Source organism: Toxotes jaculatrix, chromosome 23 (assembly GCF_017976425.1).
Source record: "Toxotes jaculatrix isolate fToxJac2 chromosome 23, fToxJac2.pri, whole genome shotgun sequence".
Classification (NCBI taxonomy): domain Eukaryota; kingdom Metazoa; phylum Chordata; class Actinopteri; family Toxotidae; genus Toxotes; species Toxotes jaculatrix.
In genome coordinates this window covers 5,134,978-5,154,412 of record NC_054416.1, presented here as the reverse complement: position 1 = coordinate 5,154,412, position 19,435 = coordinate 5,134,978, and the positions used below count along the sequence as shown (strand labels likewise).

The 19,435-nt window shown below is 33.4% G+C and overlaps 1 protein-coding gene across 2 annotated transcripts in view; it reads right to left on the bottom strand.

The window, feature by feature from the left end:
• Nucleotides 1–443: 443 nt before the first annotated feature.
• stim2b (stromal interaction molecule 2b) overlaps nt 444–19,435 on the bottom strand; it is a 66,964-nt gene continuing 47,972 nt past the window's right edge. The window contains exons 8-12 of one of the 2 annotated variants that reach the window (XM_041031238.1): nt 4,182–4,343; nt 3,275–3,375; nt 2,680–2,918; nt 2,324–2,567; nt 444–1,750 (exon numbers count right to left, since the gene is read on the bottom strand). In XM_041031238.1, the coding sequence (XP_040887172.1) occupies nt 1,123–1,750; nt 2,324–2,567; nt 2,680–2,918; nt 3,275–3,375; nt 4,182–4,343 (1,374 nt within the window). In that variant the 3' untranslated portion in view covers nt 444–1,122. The remainder of the gene's footprint in view (nt 1,751–2,323; nt 2,568–2,679; nt 2,919–3,274; nt 3,376–4,181; nt 4,344–19,435) is intronic. The other variant, XM_041031239.1, reaches the window with a different exon arrangement.

Below are 19,435 nucleotides of genomic sequence, written 5' to 3'. Positions count from 1 at the left end.
GCACACAATTTGACCAAAATCTGGTAGTTACACCAAGATTGAGAATGGACAAGGGATTTAAGACGACAAATGGAAATGGCATGTTGTATGGCTACAGAATGCAGTTAATCAAGTAATAAGGGAGAGCTAGGTTACTGGGAAAATGACTGGTGTGGGTTAGATCTGCATATTCAATAAACTTTCCTCAGTATAGATCAGTTCATAGTGACCCCACCAATCTAAATCTATTTAAAAACATCTATAAGAACATGATAATTTGAAAACAAAGTATATATATATATATATTTGTATATTTTGAGATGTTCATAAACAGGGACATTGAAGACGCATCAGATAATTTGTGTCTAGCATTATGTGCTGCATTTTCACTGCCACTGTCCATGTATTCCTCTCATCTCTATATCTTTATTCAGTATGTACTCCGCAAGCAGCGGCTCTTTCCAAAAATACCAGGAAAGCAGTAGTGCAACAAACGTTTAGCAGGACTTTTTTTTTTTCTCCAAAGAAAAATAATCAAGCACATGAGTTTAGGACTCAAACACTTTTGCAAAATGCACTTGAGAAAGAAATTGCCAAAAATACGTTCTCAGAAATTGTTTTTTTCTGGGCGTGCTGCTGTTACTATTGAAAGTCAGATTTAAATGCTTTCAGTAGAAACAGCACACATTAATTTGTACTAGATATGAATAGTGAAACACTAGACATTGTGTGCTTAGAAATAAATGTATGGACTGCACCTTCAGGCTCTTAAACATAGTGGCTTTTTGGTTTGAACGCAAAGTAACATTAATAGAAGACAGCTAACAGGTCATCTGTTTTGGCTGTCTGGATGACAACTATCATGACCATTGATTGACCTTTCCTTGACCTGTGCAGGTTTCCCTGTGAGGCTATGAGTGAACTAAATAAAAAGGCATTATTGAAAAATAAGGCTACCAGTTTGGAGTGTTTAAATGCACCCAGACTGAGCTACATTCCATCTTTGACAACAAAAACAAGAAAATAAGAGAGAAAATGAAATGTTTTAGCTTACAATGATGTCCATTTTTAATATTACAGCTAAAACAACTCTTTTTGTGTTATTTCTCTCTCTCTCTCTCTCTCACTACCTCACTCTGAGTTTTATTTTTTCTTCTTAAATAGGCTTTTGATTTTAGAGGAGGAGCGCTTCATTTTCTCTCCATTGTCGCTGGAGTCCTGGGAGGAGGTGCTCTGGAGCTTGTATTCCCTTCCCACACTGCGGCCCTCCGAGTCCAGGGAGGTTAGAGACGGGTAACGCCCCACATTGGGCACCATGCTTGCAGGCAGCTGACCGAAGCTGTAGGACTTCTCCAGGATGCCGTTGTACATGCCCTTTCCTGTCGGAGAGGTGACGTTCCCCTGCGAGAAGGTAACACTTTGGGACTCAGGGATGATACGGGTGAGGTCAGGAGAACCTCTGTGTGCAAATGGATGGTGCTCCAAGGCTGGGGAGGGTGAGGTGGAGGGTGGGCCTGAGGGGGTGGTGGCTGGAGTGGGAGGGAGAGGAGGAGGAGGAGTAGAGTCCCTGAGACTGCTGCTGCTACTGCTGCTGGTGTGGGTAGTGGAGGAGGTGGATGCAGGAAGCTCCGGACTGAACAGTAGCAGCTCCTCGCGGGAGATCTTGCGGTAGGGGGTCTCTGATCCCGGCGTACAGGGGTTGTGCAGCTGCTTGCGGCCTACGGAAGAGTTGAGAGAATCTGTGTCGGAGCCTCCCTCCTGAGCCGGTTCTCTGAGAGCGGAGAGCAATCATGTCATGGTCACAACTCACAGAGACTAGCAGCTGTCATTATGATGTTTGGAAAATGTAGTTAACAGAAGAAACAATCTTTTTGGAAAAAAGTGAGTTAGCAAGCTAGTGGTTATTTTAGATAGGATCAGTCGTTTGAGCTAATGTCCCAAAAGGAAGTTGATGTGTACATTCAAGTCCCTGTGAGGCCGAAAGAATTGTGAAGCAAAAGTCAGGTGAGGCTGACATAGGGACTGCATAGGGATGAATTGGTTGATAAAACACTGGACTTTAACACTGCTTTTTGTTGCTTTCTGTTCTCTGTCAGCAGTCAGTGCTGTTTCTTTTAACCTAAGACTTTTAACTGCTGCTGGTAGGGGCATTCATTTAGCAAACAGTACTATGGGTCTTATCAGAGGATAGGGACAAACGACCTATAAGTTTGTTTATGTTGGATAACTACAGCTTCCAAGTAGAGTTAATTCATGCAGCCTCCATACTAGATGACACCCAGTGAAAAAGGTTACCATTTAACCCCAGTCTTAAAGCATCAGTGTGAATGTCTGGATAAAACACCTGTGAGTCCAAACTGTAAAACCATTCCGCGGCGTTCCGGCCACCGCTACATACCCCCTCCTATCCGAGCTGAACATGATATGTTCGTCATCTGCCTCAGGGCGATAGGAGAGGGACGAGCTGGCCATGGACAGCAGGTCGGGGTCTGGAGACATCAGTGATGACTGAGGGGAGCTCAGCAGACTCCGGCGGGAGCGACACAGGCTGCTGCTGCGTGTCAGCGGAGGCCGGATCAACGTAGCCGCTGAGGTAAGGATGAAACAGCAAAATGATAAAGCACCAGAGAGAAAACCATATTACAATTTATTTCGCTAAATTTCTGCATGTTTTTTATTTATTAATTTTTTACTACTTACCTGTGAACTGTGGAATGATGGGAGGTGTATCCTCATCCAGGTCATCCACTCCTCCTGCGATGGGGTAGGGAGGCACCGAAACACGTGGCATGACTACCCAGCTGTGGTCGGAGTAGAGGCTTGCCGTCAGGCTCGGCAGCCCCGAGTTATTGACAACAGGGAAGCCACAAAGCTTCTCGATCTGCTGCCAGCGGTGAAGCCGTTCCCTCAGGCACGCTGTTACCTCTGACAGGGCTTTCCTAAAAGACACAAAGTAAGAAGATCATGGTATACATTTATTGTACTTAGCAAACATTAAGGTGATCTTGTTTCTGATAAGATCTAGTTGTGATCTTATCTTCTGTTTTAACTTTAATTCGTCAGGAATTTAACAGACTATGAACCAACTGGTTTGATGCTGGACTTGTGCCTATTAAACTGGTCATACAGACCAGGTGAGCTTCTTCCTGTTTGGGTTTTAAACACAAAGGAATCCTTTACTAACCTGGACTACACATTTTGTTCTGAATGCATAAGGCAGTCACTTAACATGTACTTGTAGGTACTGTTGCATCACATTAACCATATGTGAGTGTGTTGTGTGTGGCATTCTTACTTTGCTTCTAGTATCTTGTGGTCCACCTCGTCCAGTGATGAACTGTGGGCTACATGAAGAGTTCCAAACACAGAACCTCTCTTCTTTTTTATTTTCTCTGCCTGAAATGAAAACAAAAACCCAGATTATTAAATTAAATTAAAATTAAATTATTATTATGAAATTATTTTGGCTTGTAACTTTAAAGGTAAATCATTTTCAGACAAGAATTTTCTTCTATGCTACAGTGATTGGGTGTAACATGAGTATAATGGTTTGTGTGAGTCAGATTTATATTTATGCTGTATGAGGCTGGAAAACCTACAGAGACATTTATTCAAACAATATCACTGTAAAAAGAAATTAGAAAAATTGAACCATTAATTGCATTGGATGCAGTTATTATAATTTACTACAGTTCATTATTGTCATTATTAGACAAGCGTGATGCTCATATTTAACTACTTAATTCTAAATAGAGACCTTAAAAGTCTAATTTAATATATTGACTTGTAATTTTATTTTGGGTTAAGGACCATTTAAAATTAAATATTCCAGATTCATATTTAACTTCCTATGTCTCCCTCTTTTAGGCATCAACTGGAAGACTGTCCAGCACAAACAGTAAACATGAAAGATATCGTCACGTCACTGGGGTAGGTCTGATTTTGGCAGGTTTGAATTTAGTTGTCTGGTCAGTCCCAGGGATTAAACACGGTGAAAAAACATGTGATGTGAAATTAACTCGCGCCAAAGGCCCTAAAACAGAGGTGTCCAAACTGTTCCACAAAGACCTGCAGCCACATGGCCCTTTGTGGAACAGTTTGGACACCTTTGCCCTAAAACAAAACAAAGATTTGGAGAAAAACACAGGTTGCAAGTTTTCAAGAACATGTTTACAATCGTACAGTAAAATTAAAAAAGTTACCTCATCTTTGGCCACGCACAGCTGAAACTCAGCATTCTGTTTCTTGATGTTGTAGTACTGAACCTCCACCTCATGTGTGAGCTGGAGCCACTTCTGAAGAGCTTCAGGCACTGAGCACTCCGATTGCATCTCCTTCTCCGCTCGCTTCAGAGCCTTTCGAACCTGTAAGGTAGGGTCAGGGTCGGGTTAAAGTGATTTTCAAATATTTAAAAGCTTTACCTGTGAGATCACTGATCAGTGTTAACATTTTGATTGATGTTTGTTATGACTTTTTAATGCCTTATTACACTATGAAGTTGTTTATCATGTTCTGAAGGCCAAAAAAAGTCATACTTTAGAATGGCCCAAAAATTTTATAAAAAAGGTCATAGTAAACGTTTTTTGGCTGATTTTTAAGCCTTACTATACTATGACGTTTCTTATGACAGTTTGAGGTCATACTAAAATATGACTTTTTTTGGCCGATATTGATACCATACTATACTATGACGTATTTTTATGACATTTTGAGGACATACTAAAATATGACTTTTTTGGGCCGATTTTAACGCCATACTATACTATGACGTTTATAGTATGACCTCAAAATGTCATAAAAAATGTCATAGTATAGTAAGGCGTCAAAATCTGAGAAAAAAAAATTTCACCTCAAAATGTCATAAAAAACGTCATAGAATAGTTAGGCGTCAAAATCGGAGAAAAAAAGTCAAAAAAATTTTTTGACCTCAAAATGTCATAAAAAACGTCATAGTATAGTAAGGTGTCAAAATCCGCCAAAAAAAAAAATAAAAATAATTTTTGACCTCAAAATGTCATAAAAACGTCAAGGCGTCAAAATCAGAGAAAAAAAGTCAAGTAATTTTTTGACCTCAAAATGTCATAAAAAACGTCATAGTATAGTATGTCGTCAAAATTGGCCAAAAAAAGTCTAAATTTTTTTTTACCTCAAAATGTCATAAAAAACGTCATAGTATAGTAAGGCGTCTAATTAGGCCAAAAAAAGTCAAAAAATTTTTTGACCTCAAAATGTCATAAAAAACGTCATAGTATAGTATGTCGTCAAAATCGGCCAAAAAAAGTCATACTTTAGTATGACCTCAAAATGTCATAAAAAACGTCATAGTATAGTATGTCGTCAAAATCGGCCAAAAAAAGTCAAAACATTTTTTTGACCTCAAAATGTCATAAAAAACGTCATAGTATAGTATGTCGTCAAAATCGGCCAAAAAAAGTCTAAATTTTTTTTTACCTCAAAATGTCATAAAAAACGTCATAGTATAGTAAGGCGTCTAATTAGGCCAAAAAAAGTCAAAAAAAATTTTTGACCTCAAAATGTCATAAAAAACGTCATAGTATAGTATGTCGTCAAAATCGGCCAAAAAAAGTCAAAATTTTTTTTGACCTCAAAATGTCATAAAAAACGTCATAGTATAGTATGCCGTTTTTTTCGGGCAAAAAAAGTCAAAAATTTTTTCAGCCTCAAAATGTCATAAAAAACGTCATAGTATAGTATGCCGTTTTTTTCGGGCAAAAAAAGTCAAAAATTTTTTCGGCCTCAAAATGTCATAAAAAACGTCATAGTATAGTATGCCGTTTTTTTCGGGCAAAAAAAGTCAAAAATTTTTTCGGCCTCAAAATGTCATAAAAAACGTCATAGTATAGTATGCTGTTTTTTTCGGGCAAAAAAAGTCAACATTTTTTTCGGCCTCAAAATATCATAAAAAACGTCATAGTATAGTAAGGCGTCAAATTAGGCCAAAAAAAGCCAAAAAATTTTTTGACCTCAAAATGTCATAAAAAACGTCATAGTATAGTATGTCGTCAAAATCGGCCAAAAAAAGTCAAAAAATTTTTTGACCTCAAAATGTCATAAAAAACGTCATAGTATAGTATGTCGTCAAAATCGGCCAAAAAAAGTCTAAATTTTTTTTTACCTCAAAATGTCATAAAAAACATCATAGTATAGTAAGGTGTCAAAATCGGCCAAAAAAAGTCTAAATTTTTTTTAACCTCAAAATGTCATAAAAAACGTCATAGTATAGTATGTCGTCAAAATCGGCCAAAAAAAGTCATACTTTAGTATGACCTCAAAATGTCATAAAAAACGTCATAGTATAGTATGTCGTCAAAATCGGCCAAAAAAAGTCAAAACATTTTTTTGACCTCAAAATGTCATAAAAAACGTCATAGTATAGTATGTCGTCAAAATCGGCCAAAAAAAGTCTAAATTTTTTTTTTACCTCAAAATGTCATAAAAAACGTCATAGTATAGTAAGGCGTCTAATTAGGCAAAAAAAAGTCAAAAAAATTTTTGACCTCAAAATGTCATAAAAAACGTCATAGTATAGTATGTCGTCAAAATCGGCCAAAAAAAGTCAAAAATTTTTTTGACCTCAAAATATCATAAAAAACGTCATAGTATAGTATGCCGTTTTTTTCGGGCAAAAAAAGTCAAAAATTTTTTCGGCCTCAAAATGTCATAAAAAACGTCATAGTATAGTATGCCGTTTTTTTCGGGCAAAAAAAGTCAACATTTTTTTCGGCCTCAAAATGTCATAAAAAACGTCATAGTATAGTAAGGCGTCTAATTAGGCCAAAAAAAGCCAAAAAAATTTTTGACCTCAAAATGTCATAAAAAACGTCATAGTATAGTATGTCGTCAAAATCGGCAAAAAAAAGTAAATTTTTTTTGACCTCAAAATGTCATAAAAAACGTCATAGTATAGTATGTCGTCAAAATCGGCTAAAAAAAGTGAAAATTTTTTTTGACCTCAAAATGTCATAAAAACGTCATAGTATGGTAAGGCGTCTAATTAGGCCAAAAAAAGTCAAAAAATTTTTTGACCTCAAAATGTCATAAAAAACGTCATAGTATAGTATGTCGTCAAAATCGGCCAAAAAAAGTCATACTTTAGTATGAACTCAAAATGTCATAAAAAACGTCATAGTATAGTAAGGCGTCAAAATCGGCCAAAAAAAGTCATACTTTAGTATGACCTCAAAATGTCATAAAAAACATCATAGTATAGTATGCCGTTTTTTTCGGCCAAAAAAAGTCAAAATTTTTTTTGACCTCAAAATGTCATAAAAAACGTCATAGTATAGTATGCCGTTTTTTCCGGGCAAAAAAAGTCAAAAATTTTTTCGGCCTCAAAATGTCATAAAAAACGTCATAGTATAGTATGCCGTTTTTTTCAGGCAAAAAAAGTCAAAAAATTTTTCGGCCTCAAAATGTCATAAAAACGTCATAGTATAGTATGCCGTTTTTTTCGGCCAAAAAAAGTCAAAATTTTTTTTGACCTCAAAATGTCATAAAAAACGTCATAGTATAGTATGCCGTTTTTTTCGGCCAAAAAAAGTCAAAATTTTTTTTGACCTCAAAATGTCATAAAAAGCGTCATAGTATAGTATGTCGTCAAAATCGGCCAAAAAAAGTCATACTTTAGTATGACCTCAAAATGTCATAAAAAACGTCATAGTATAGTAAGGCGTCAAAATCGGCCAAAAAACGTCATACTTTAGTATGACCTCAAAATGTCATAAAAAACGTCATAGTATAGTAAGGCGTCAAAATCGGCCAAAAAAAGTCATACTTTAGTATGACCTCAAAATGTCATAAAAAACGTCATAGTATAGTATGCCGTTTTTTTCGGCCAAAAAAAGTCAAAAAATTTTTCGGCCTCAAAATGTCATAAAAAACGTCATAGTATAGTATGTCGTCAAAATCGGCCAAAAAAAGTCATACTTTAGTATGACCTCAAAATGTCATAAAAAACGTCATAGTATAGTAAGGCGTCAAAATCGGCCAAAAAAAGTCATACTTTAGTATGACCTCAAAATGTCATAAAAAACGTCATAGTATAGTAAGGCGTCAAAATCGGCCAAAAAAAGTCATACTTTAGTATGACCTCAAAATGTCATAAAAAACGTCATAGTATAGTATGCCGTTTTTTTCGGCCAAAAAAAGTCAAAATTTTTTTTGACCTCAAAATGTCATAAAAAACGTCATAGTATAGTATGCCGTTTTTTTCGGGCAAAAAAAGTCAAAATTTTTTTCGGCCTCAAAATGTCATAAAAAAGGTCATAGTATAGTATGCCGTTTTTTTCGGCCAAAAAAAGTCAAAATTTTTTTCGGCCTCAAAATGTCATAAAAAACGTCATAGTATAGTATGCCGTTTTTTTCGGCCAAAAAAAGTCAAAATTTTTTTTGACCTCAAAATGTCATAAAAAACGTCATAGTATAGTATGTCGTCAAAATCGGCCAAAAAAAGTCATACTTTAGTATGACCTCAAAATGTCATAAAAAACGTCATAGTATAGTAAGGCGTCAAAATCGGCCAAAAAAAGTCATACTTTAGTATGACCTCAAAATGTCATAAAAAACGTCATAGTATAGTATGCCGTTTTTTTCGGGCAAAAAAAGTCAAAATTTTTTTCGGCCTCAAAATGTCATAAAAAACGTCATAGTATAGTATGCCGTTTTTTTCGGGCAAAAAAAGTCAAAATTTTTTTTCACCTCAAAATGTCATAAAAAACGTCATAGTATAGTATGCCGTTTTTTTCGGGCAAAAAAAGTCAAAATTTTTTTCGGCCTCAAAATGTCATAAAAAACGTCATAGTATAGTATGCCGTTTTTTTCGGCCAAAAAAAGTCAAAATTTTTTTCGGCCTCAAAATGTCATAAAAAACGTCATAGTATAGTATGCCGTTTTTTTCGGCCAAAAAAAGTCAAAATTTTTTTTGACCTCAAAATGTCATAAAAAACGTCATAGTATAGTATGTCGTCAAAATCGGCCAAAAAAAGTCATACTTTAGTATGACCTCAAAATGTCATAAAAAACGTCATAGTATAGTAAGGCGTCAAAATCGGCCAAAAAAAGTCATACTTTAGTATGACCTCAAAATGTCATAAAAAACGTCATAGTATAGTATGCCGTTTTTTTCGGGCAAAAAAAGTCAAAATTTTTTTCGGCCTCAAAATGTCATAAAAAACGTCATAGTATAGTATGCCGTTTTTTTCGGGCCAAAAAAGTCAAAAAAATTTTTCGGCCTCAAAATGTCATAAAAAACGTCATAGTATAGTATGCCGTTTTTTTCGGGCAAAAAAAGTCAAAAATTTTTTCGGCCTCAAAATGTCATAAAAAACGTCATAGTATAGTATGCCGTTTTTTTCGGGCAAAAAAAGTCAAAAAATTTTTCGGCCTCAAAATGTCATAAAAAACGTCATAGTATAGTATGCTGTTTTTTTCGGGCAAAAAAAGTCAAAATTTTTTTCGGCCTCAAAATGTCATAAAAAACGTCATAGTATAGTATGTCGTCAAAATCGGCCAAAAAAAGTCATACTTTAGTATGACCTCAAAATGTCATAAAAAACGTCATAGTATAGTAAGGCGTCAAAATCGGCCAAAAAAAGTCATACTTTAGTATGACCTCAAAATGTCATAAAAAACGTCATAGTATAGTAAGGCGTCAAAATCGGCCAAAAAAAGTCATACTTTAGTATGACCTCAAAATGTCATAAAAAACGTCATAGTATAGTATGCCGTTTTTTTCGGGCAAAAAAAGTCAAAATTTTTTTTCACCTCAAAATGTCATAAAAAACGTCATAGTATAGTATGCCGTTTTTTTCGGGCAAAAAAAGTCAAAATTTTTTTCGGCCTCAAAATGTCATAAAAAACGTCATAGTATAGTATGCCGTTTTTTTCGGCCAAAAAAAGTCAAAATTTTTTTCGGCCTCAAAATGTCACAAAAAACGTCATAGTATAGTATGCCGTTTTTTTCGGCCAAAAAAAGTCAAAATTTTTTTTGACCTCAAAATGTCATAAAAAACGTCATAGTATAGTATGTCGTCAAAATCGGCCAAAAAAAGTCATACTTTAGTATGACCTCAAAATGTCATAAAAAACGTCATAGTATAGTAAGGCGTCAAAATCGGCCAAAAAAAGTCATACTTTAGTATGACCTCAAAATGTCATAAAAAACGTCATAGTATAGTAAGGCGTCAAAATCGGCCAAAAAAAGTCATACTTTAGTATGACCTCAAAATGTCATAAAAAACGTCATAGTATAGTATGCCGTTTTTTTCGGCCAAAAAAAGTCAAAAAATTTTTCGGCCTCAAAATGTCATAAAAAACGTCATAGTATAGTATGTCGTCAAAATCGGCCAAAAAAAGTCATACTTTAGTATGACCTCAAAATGTCATAAAAAACGTCATAGTATAGTATGCCGTTTTTTTCGGGCAAAAAAAGTCAAAATTTTTTTTGACCTCAAAATGTCATAAAAAACGTCATAGTATAGTATGCCGTTTTTTTCGGGCAAAAAAAGTCAAAATTTTTTTCGGCCTCAAAATGTCATAAAAAACGTCATAGTATAGTATGCCATTTTTTTCGGCCAAAAAAAGTCAAAATTTTTTTCGGCCTCAAAATGTCATAAAAAACGTCATAGTATAGTATGCCGTTTTTTTCGGGCAAAAAAAGTCAAAATTTTTTTCGACCTCAAAATGTCATAAAAAACGTCATAGTATAGTATGCCGTTTTTTTCGGGCAAAAAAAGTCAAAAATTTTTTCGGCCTCAAAATGTCATAAGAAACATCATAGTATAGTATGCCGTTTTTTTCGGGCAAAAAAAGTCAAAATTTTTTTTGGCCTCAAAATGTCATAAAAAACGTCATAGTATAGTATGTCGTCAAAATCGGCCAAAAAAAGTCATACTTTAGTATGACCTCAAAATGTCATAAAAAACGTCATAGTATAGTAAGGCGTCAAAATCGGCCAAAAAAAGTCATACTTTAGTATGACCTCAAAATGTCATAAAAAACGTCATAGTATAGTATGCCGTTTTTTTCGGGCAAAAAAAGTCAAAAATTTTTTCGGCCTCAAAATGTCATAAAAAACGTCATAGTATAGTATGCCGTTTTTTTCGGGCCAAAAAAGTCAAAAAATTTTTCGGCCTCAAAATGTCATAAAAAACGTCATAGTATAGTATGCCGTTTTTTTCGGGCAAAAAAAGTCAAAAATTTTTTCGGCCTCAAAATGTCATAAAAAACGTCATAGTATAGTATGCCGTTTTTTTCGGGCAAAAAAAGTCAAAAATTTTTTCGGCCTCAAAATGTCATAAAAAACGTCATAGTATAGTATGCTGTTTTTTTCGGGCAAAAAAAGTCAAAATTTTTTTCGGCCTCAAAATGTCATAAAAAACGTCATAGTATAGTATGTCGTCAAAATCGGCCAAAAAAAGTCATACTTTAGTATGACCTCAAAATGTCATAAAAAACGTCATAGTATAGTAAGGCGTCAAAATCGGCCAAAAAACGTCATACTTTAGTATGACCTCAAAATGTCATAAAAAACGTCATAGTATAGTAAGGCGTCAAAATCGGCCAAAAAAAGTCATACTTTAGTATGACCTCAAAATGTCATAAAAAACGTCATAGTATAGTAAGGCGTCAAAATCGGCCAAAAAAAGTCATACTTTAGTATGACCTCAAAATGTCATAAAAAACGTCATAGTATAGTATGCCGTTTTTTTCGGGCAAAAAAAGTCAAAATTTTTTTTCACCTCAAAATGTCATAAAAAACGTCATAGTATAGTATGCCGTTTTTTTCGGGCAAAAAAAGTCAACATTTTTTTCGGCCTCAAAATATCATAAAAAACGTCATAGTATAGTAAGGCGTCAAATTAGGCCAAAAAAAGCCAAAAAATTTTTTGACCTCAAAATGTCATAAAAAACGTCATAGTATAGTATGTCGTCAAAATCGGCCAAAAAAAGTCAAAAAATTTTTTGACCTCAAAATGTCATAAAAAACGTCATAGTATAGTATGTCGTCAAAATCGGCCAAAAAAAGTCTAAATTTTTTTTTACCTCAAAATGTCATAAAAAACATCATAGTATAGTAAGGTGTCAAAATCGGCCAAAAAAAGTCTAAATTTTTTTTAACCTCAAAATGTCATAAAAAACGTCATAGTATAGTATGTCGTCAAAATCGGCCAAAAAAAGTCATACTTTAGTATGACCTCAAAATGTCATAAAAAACGTCATAGTATAGTATGTCGTCAAAATCGGCCAAAAAAAGTCAAAACATTTTTTTGACCTCAAAATGTCATAAAAAACGTCATAGTATAGTATGTCGTCAAAATCGGCCAAAAAAAGTCTAAATTTTTTTTTTACCTCAAAATGTCATAAAAAACGTCATAGTATAGTAAGGCGTCTAATTAGGCAAAAAAAAGTCAAAAAAATTTTTGACCTCAAAATGTCATAAAAAACGTCATAGTATAGTATGTCGTCAAAATCGGCCAAAAAAAGTCAAAAATTTTTTTGACCTCAAAATATCATAAAAAACGTCATAGTATAGTATGCCGTTTTTTTCGGGCAAAAAAAGTCAAAAATTTTTTCGGCCTCAAAATGTCATAAAAAACGTCATAGTATAGTATGCCGTTTTTTTCGGGCAAAAAAAGTCAACATTTTTTTCGGCCTCAAAATGTCATAAAAAACGTCATAGTATAGTAAGGCGTCTAATTAGGCCAAAAAAAGCCAAAAAAATTTTTGACCTCAAAATGTCATAAAAAACGTCATAGTATAGTATGTCGTCAAAATCGGCAAAAAAAAGTAAATTTTTTTTGACCTCAAAATGTCATAAAAAACGTCATAGTATAGTATGTCGTCAAAATCGGCTAAAAAAAGTGAAAATTTTTTTTGACCTCAAAATGTCATAAAAACGTCATAGTATGGTAAGGCGTCTAATTAGGCCAAAAAAAGTCAAAAAATTTTTTGACCTCAAAATGTCATAAAAAACGTCATAGTATAGTATGTCGTCAAAATCGGCCAAAAAAAGTCATACTTTAGTATGAACTCAAAATGTCATAAAAAACGTCATAGTATAGTAAGGCGTCAAAATCGGCCAAAAAAAGTCATACTTTAGTATGACCTCAAAATGTCATAAAAAACATCATAGTATAGTATGCCGTTTTTTTCGGCCAAAAAAAGTCAAAATTTTTTTTGACCTCAAAATGTCATAAAAAACGTCATAGTATAGTATGCCGTTTTTTCCGGGCAAAAAAAGTCAAAAATTTTTTCGGCCTCAAAATGTCATAAAAAACGTCATAGTATAGTATGCCGTTTTTTTCAGGCAAAAAAAGTCAAAAAATTTTTCGGCCTCAAAATGTCATAAAAACGTCATAGTATAGTATGCCGTTTTTTTCGGCCAAAAAAAGTCAAAATTTTTTTTGACCTCAAAATGTCATAAAAAACGTCATAGTATAGTATGCCGTTTTTTTCGGCCAAAAAAAGTCAAAATTTTTTTTGACCTCAAAATGTCATAAAAAGCGTCATAGTATAGTATGTCGTCAAAATCGGCCAAAAAAAGTCATACTTTAGTATGACCTCAAAATGTCATAAAAAACGTCATAGTATAGTAAGGCGTCAAAATCGGCCAAAAAACGTCATACTTTAGTATGACCTCAAAATGTCATAAAAAACGTCATAGTATAGTAAGGCGTCAAAATCGGCCAAAAAAAGTCATACTTTAGTATGACCTCAAAATGTCATAAAAAACGTCATAGTATAGTATGCCGTTTTTTTCGGCCAAAAAAAGTCAAAAAATTTTTCGGCCTCAAAATGTCATAAAAAACGTCATAGTATAGTATGTCGTCAAAATCGGCCAAAAAAAGTCATACTTTAGTATGACCTCAAAATGTCATAAAAAACGTCATAGTATAGTAAGGCGTCAAAATCGGCCAAAAAAAGTCATACTTTAGTATGACCTCAAAATGTCATAAAAAACGTCATAGTATAGTAAGGCGTCAAAATCGGCCAAAAAAAGTCATACTTTAGTATGACCTCAAAATGTCATAAAAAACGTCATAGTATAGTATGCCGTTTTTTTCGGCCAAAAAAAGTCAAAATTTTTTTTGACCTCAAAATGTCATAAAAAACGTCATAGTATAGTATGCCGTTTTTTTCGGGCAAAAAAAGTCAAAATTTTTTTCGGCCTCAAAATGTCATAAAAAAGGTCATAGTATAGTATGCCGTTTTTTTCGGCCAAAAAAAGTCAAAATTTTTTTCGGCCTCAAAATGTCATAAAAAACGTCATAGTATAGTATGCCGTTTTTTTCGGCCAAAAAAAGTCAAAATTTTTTTTGACCTCAAAATGTCATAAAAAACGTCATAGTATAGTATGTCGTCAAAATCGGCCAAAAAAAGTCATACTTTAGTATGACCTCAAAATGTCATAAAAAACGTCATAGTATAGTAAGGCGTCAAAATCGGCCAAAAAAAGTCATACTTTAGTATGACCTCAAAATGTCATAAAAAACGTCATAGTATAGTATGCCGTTTTTTTCGGGCAAAAAAAGTCAAAATTTTTTTCGGCCTCAAAATGTCAGAAAAAACGTCATAGTATAGTATGCCGTTTTTTTCGGGCAAAAAAAGTCAAAAATTTTTTCGGCCTCAAAATGTCATAAAAAACGTCATAGTATAGTATGCCGTTTTTTTCGGCCAAAAAAAGTCAAAATTTTTTTCGGCCTCAAAATGTCATAAAAAACGTCATAGTATAGTATGCCGTTTTTTTCGGCCAAAAAAAGTCAAAATTTTTTTTGACCTCAAAATGTCATAAAAAACGTCATAGTATAGTATGTCGTCAAAATCGGCCAAAAAAAGTCATACTTTAGTATGACCTCAAAATGTCATAAAAAACGTCATAGTATAGTAAGGCGTCAAAATCGGCCAAAAAAAGTCATACTTTAGTATGACCTCAAAATGTCATAAAAAACGTCATAGTATAGTATGCCGTTTTTTTCGGGCAAAAAAAGTCAAAATTTTTTTCGGCCTCAAAATGTCATAAAAAACGTCATAGTATAGTATGCCGTTTTTTTCGGGCAAAAAAAGTCAAAATTTTTTTCGACCTCAAAATGTCATAAAAAACGTCATAGTATAGTATGCCGTTTTTTTCGGGCAAAAAAAGTCAAAAATTTTTTCGGCCTCAAAATGTCATAAGAAACATCATAGTATAGTATGCCGTTTTTTTCGGGCAAAAAAAGTCAAAATTTTTTTTGGCCTCAAAATGTCATAAAAAACGTCATAGTATAGTATGTCGTCAAAATCGGCCAAAAAAAGTCATACTTTAGTATGACCTCAAAATGTCATAAAAAACGTCATAGTATAGTATGCCGTTTTTTTCGGGCAAAAAAAGTCAAAATTTTTTTCGGCCTCAAAATGTCATAAAAAACGTCATAGTATAGTATGCCGTTTTTTTCGGGCCAAAAAAGTCAAAAAATTTTTCGGCCTCAAAATGTCATAAAAAACGTCATAGTATAGTATGCCGTTTTTTTCGGGCAAAAAAAGTCAAAAATTTTTTCGGCCTCAAAATGTCATAAAAAACGTCATAGTATAGTATGCCGTTTTTTTCGGGCAAAAAAAGTCAAAAATTTTTTCGGCCTCAAAATGTCATAAAAAACGTCATAGTATAGTATGCTGTTTTTTTCGGGCAAAAAAAGTCAAAATTTTTTTCGGCCTCAAAATGTCATAAAAAACGTCATAGTATAGTATGTCGTCAAAATCGGCCAAAAAAAGTCATACTTTAGTATGACCTCAAAATGTCATAAAAAACGTCATAGTATAGTAAGGCGTCAAAATCGGCCAAAAAACGTCATACTTTAGTATGACCTCAAAATGTCATAAAAAACGTCATAGTATAGTAAGGCGTCAAAATCGGCCAAAAAAAGTCATACTTTAGTATGACCTCAAAATGTCATAAAAAACGTCATAGTATAGTAAGGCGTCAAAATCGGCCAAAAAAAGTCATACTTTAGTATGACCTCAAAATGTCATAAAAAACGTCATAGTATAGTATGCCGTTTTTTTCGGGCAAAAAAAGTCAAAATTTTTTTTCACCTCAAAATGTCATAAAAAACGTCATAGTATAGTATGCCGTTTTTTTCGGGCAAAAAAAGTCAAAATTTTTTTCGGCCTCAAAATGTCATAAAAAACGTCATAGTATAGTATGCCGTTTTTTTCGGCCAAAAAAAGTCAAAATTTTTTTCGGCCTCAAAATGTCACAAAAAACGTCATAGTATAGTATGCCGTTTTTTTCGGCCAAAAAAAGTCAAAATTTTTTTTGACCTCAAAATGTCATAAAAAACGTCATAGTATAGTATGTCGTCAAAATCGGCCAAAAAAAGTCATACTTTAGTATGACCTCAAAATGTCATAAAAAACGTCATAGTATAGTAAGGCGTCAAAATCGGCCAAAAAAAGTCATACTTTAGTATGACCTCAAAATGTCATAAAAAACGTCATAGTATAGTATGCCGTTTTTTTCGGGCAAAAAAAGTCAAAATTTTTTTTCACCTCAAAATGTCATAAAAAACGTCATAGTATAGTATGCCGTTTTTTTCGGGCAAAAAAAGTCAAAATTTTTTTCGGCCTCAAAATGTCATAAAAAACGTCATAGTATAGTATGCCGTTTTTTTCGGCCAAAAAAAGTCAAAATTTTTTTCGGCCTCAAAATGTCACAAAAAACGTCATAGTATAGTATGCCGTTTTTTTCGGCCAAAAAAAGTCAAAATTTTTTTTGACCTCAAAATGTCATAAAAAACGTCATAGTATAGTATGTCGTCAAAATCGGCCAAAAAAAGTCATACTTTAGTATGACCTCAAAATGTCATAAAAAACGTCATAGTATAGTAAGGCGTCAAAATCGGCCAAAAAAAGTCATACTTTAGTATGACCTCAAAATGTCATAAAAAACGTCATAGTATAGTATGCCGTTTTTTTCGGGCAAAAAAAGTCAAAATTTTTTTCGGCCTCAAAATGTCATAAAAAACGTCATAGTATAGTATGCCGTTTTTTTCGGGCAAAAAAAGTCAAAATTTTTTTCGACCTCAAAATGTCATAAAAAACGTCATAGTATAGTATGCCGTTTTTTTCGGGCAAAAAAAGTCAAAAATTTTTTCGGCCTCAAAATGTCATAAGAAACATCATAGTATAGTATGCCGTTTTTTTCGGGCAAAAAAAGTCAAAATTTTTTTTGGCCTCAAAATGTCATAAAAAACGTCATAGTATAGTATGTCGTCAAAATCGGCCAAAAAAAGTCATACTTTAGTATGACCTCAAAATGTCATAAAAAACGTCATAGTATAGTAAGGCGTCAAAATCGGCCAAAAAAAGTCATACTTTAGTATGACCTCAAAATGTCATAAAAAACGTCATAGTATAGTATGCCGTTTTTTTCGGGCAAAAAAAGTCAAAATTTTTTTCGGCCTCAAAATGTCATAAAAAACGTCATAGTATAGTATGCCGTTTTTTTCGGGCCAAAAAAGTCAAAAAATTTTTCGGCCTCAAAATGTCATAAAAAACGTCATAGTATAGTATGCCGTTTTTTTTCGGGCAAAAAAAGTCAAAAATTTTTTCGGCCTCAAAATGTCATAAAAAACGTCATAGTATAGTATGCCGTTTTTTTCGGGCAAAAAAAGTCAAAAATTTTTTCGGCCTCAAAATGTCATAAAAAACGTCATAGTATAGTATGCTGTTTTTTTCGGGCAAAAAAAGTCAAAATTTTTTTCGGCCTCAAAATGTCATAAAAAACGTCATAGTATAGTATGTCGTCAAAATCGGCCAAAAAAAGTCATACTTTAGTATGACCTCAAAATGTCATAAAAAACGTCATAGTATAGTAAGGCGTCAAAATCGGCCAAAAAACGTCATACTTTAGTATGACCTCAAAATGTCATAAAAAACGTCATAGTATAGTAAGGCGTCAAAATCGGCCAAAAAAAGTCATACTTTAGTATGACCTCAAAATGTCATAAAAAACGTCATAGTATAGTAAGGCGTCAAAATCGGCCAAAAAAAGTCATACTTTAGTATGACCTCAAAATGTCATAAAAAACGTCATAGTATAGTATGCCGTTTTTTTCGGGCAAAAAAAGTCAAAATTTTTTTTCACCTCAAAATGTCATAAAAAACGTCATAGTATAGTATGCCGTTTTTTTCGGGCAAAAAAAGTCAAAATTTTTTTCGGCCTCAAAATGTCATAAAAAACGTCATAGTATAGTATGCCGTTTTTTTCGGCCAAAAAAAGTCAAAATTTTTTTCGGCCTCAAAATGTCACAAAAAACGTCATAGTATAGTATGCCGTTTTTTTCGGCCAAAAAAAGTCAAAATTTTTTTTGACCTCAAAATGTCATAAAAAACGTCATAGTATAGTATGTCGTCAAAATCGGCCAAAAAAAGTCATACTTTAGTATGACCTCAAAATGTCATAAAAAACGTCATAGTATAGTAAGGCGTCAAAATCGGCCAAAAAAAGTCATACTTTAGTATGACCTCAAAATGTCATAAAAAACGTCATAGTATAGTATGCCGTTTTTTTCGGGCAAAAAAAGTCAAAATTTTTTTCGGCCTCAAAATGTCATAAAAAACGTCATAGTATAGTATGCCGTTTTTTTTCGGCCAAAAAAAGTCAAAATTTTTTTCGGCCTCAAAATGTCACAAAAAACGTCATAGTATAGTATGCCGTTTTTTTTCGGCCAAAAAAAGTCAAAATTTTTTTTGACCTCAAAATGTCATAAAAAACGTCATAGTATAGTATGTCGTCAAAATCGGCCAAAAAAAGTCATACTTTAGTATGACCTCAAAATGTCATAAAAAACGTCATAGTATAGTAAGGCGTCAAAATCGGCCAAAAAAAGTCATACTTTAGTATGACCTCAAAATGTCATAAAAAACGTCATAGTATAGTAAGGCGTCAAAATCGGCCAAAAAAAGTCATACTTTAGTATGACCTCAAAATGTCATAAAAAACGTCATAGTATAGTATGCCGTTTTTTTCGGGCAAAAAAAGTCAAAATTTTTTTCGGCCTCAAAATGTCATAAAAAACGTCATAGTATAGTATGCCGTTTTTTTCGGCCAAAAAAAGTCAAAATTTTTTTCGGCCTCAAAATGTCATAAAAAACGTCATAGTATAGTATGCCGTTTTTTTCGGCCAAAAAAAGTCAAAATTTTTTTTGACCTCAAAATGTCATAAAAAAACGTCATAGTATAGTATGTCGTCAAAATCGGCCAAAAAAAGTCATACTTTAGTATGACCTCAAAATGTCATAAAAAACGTCATAGTATAGTAAGGCGTCAAAATCGGCCAAAAAAAGTCATACTTTAGTATGACCTCAAAATGTCATAAAAAACGTCATAGTATAGTATGCCGTTTTTTTCGGGCAAAAAAAGTCAAAAAATTTTTCGGCCTCAAAATGTCATAAAAAA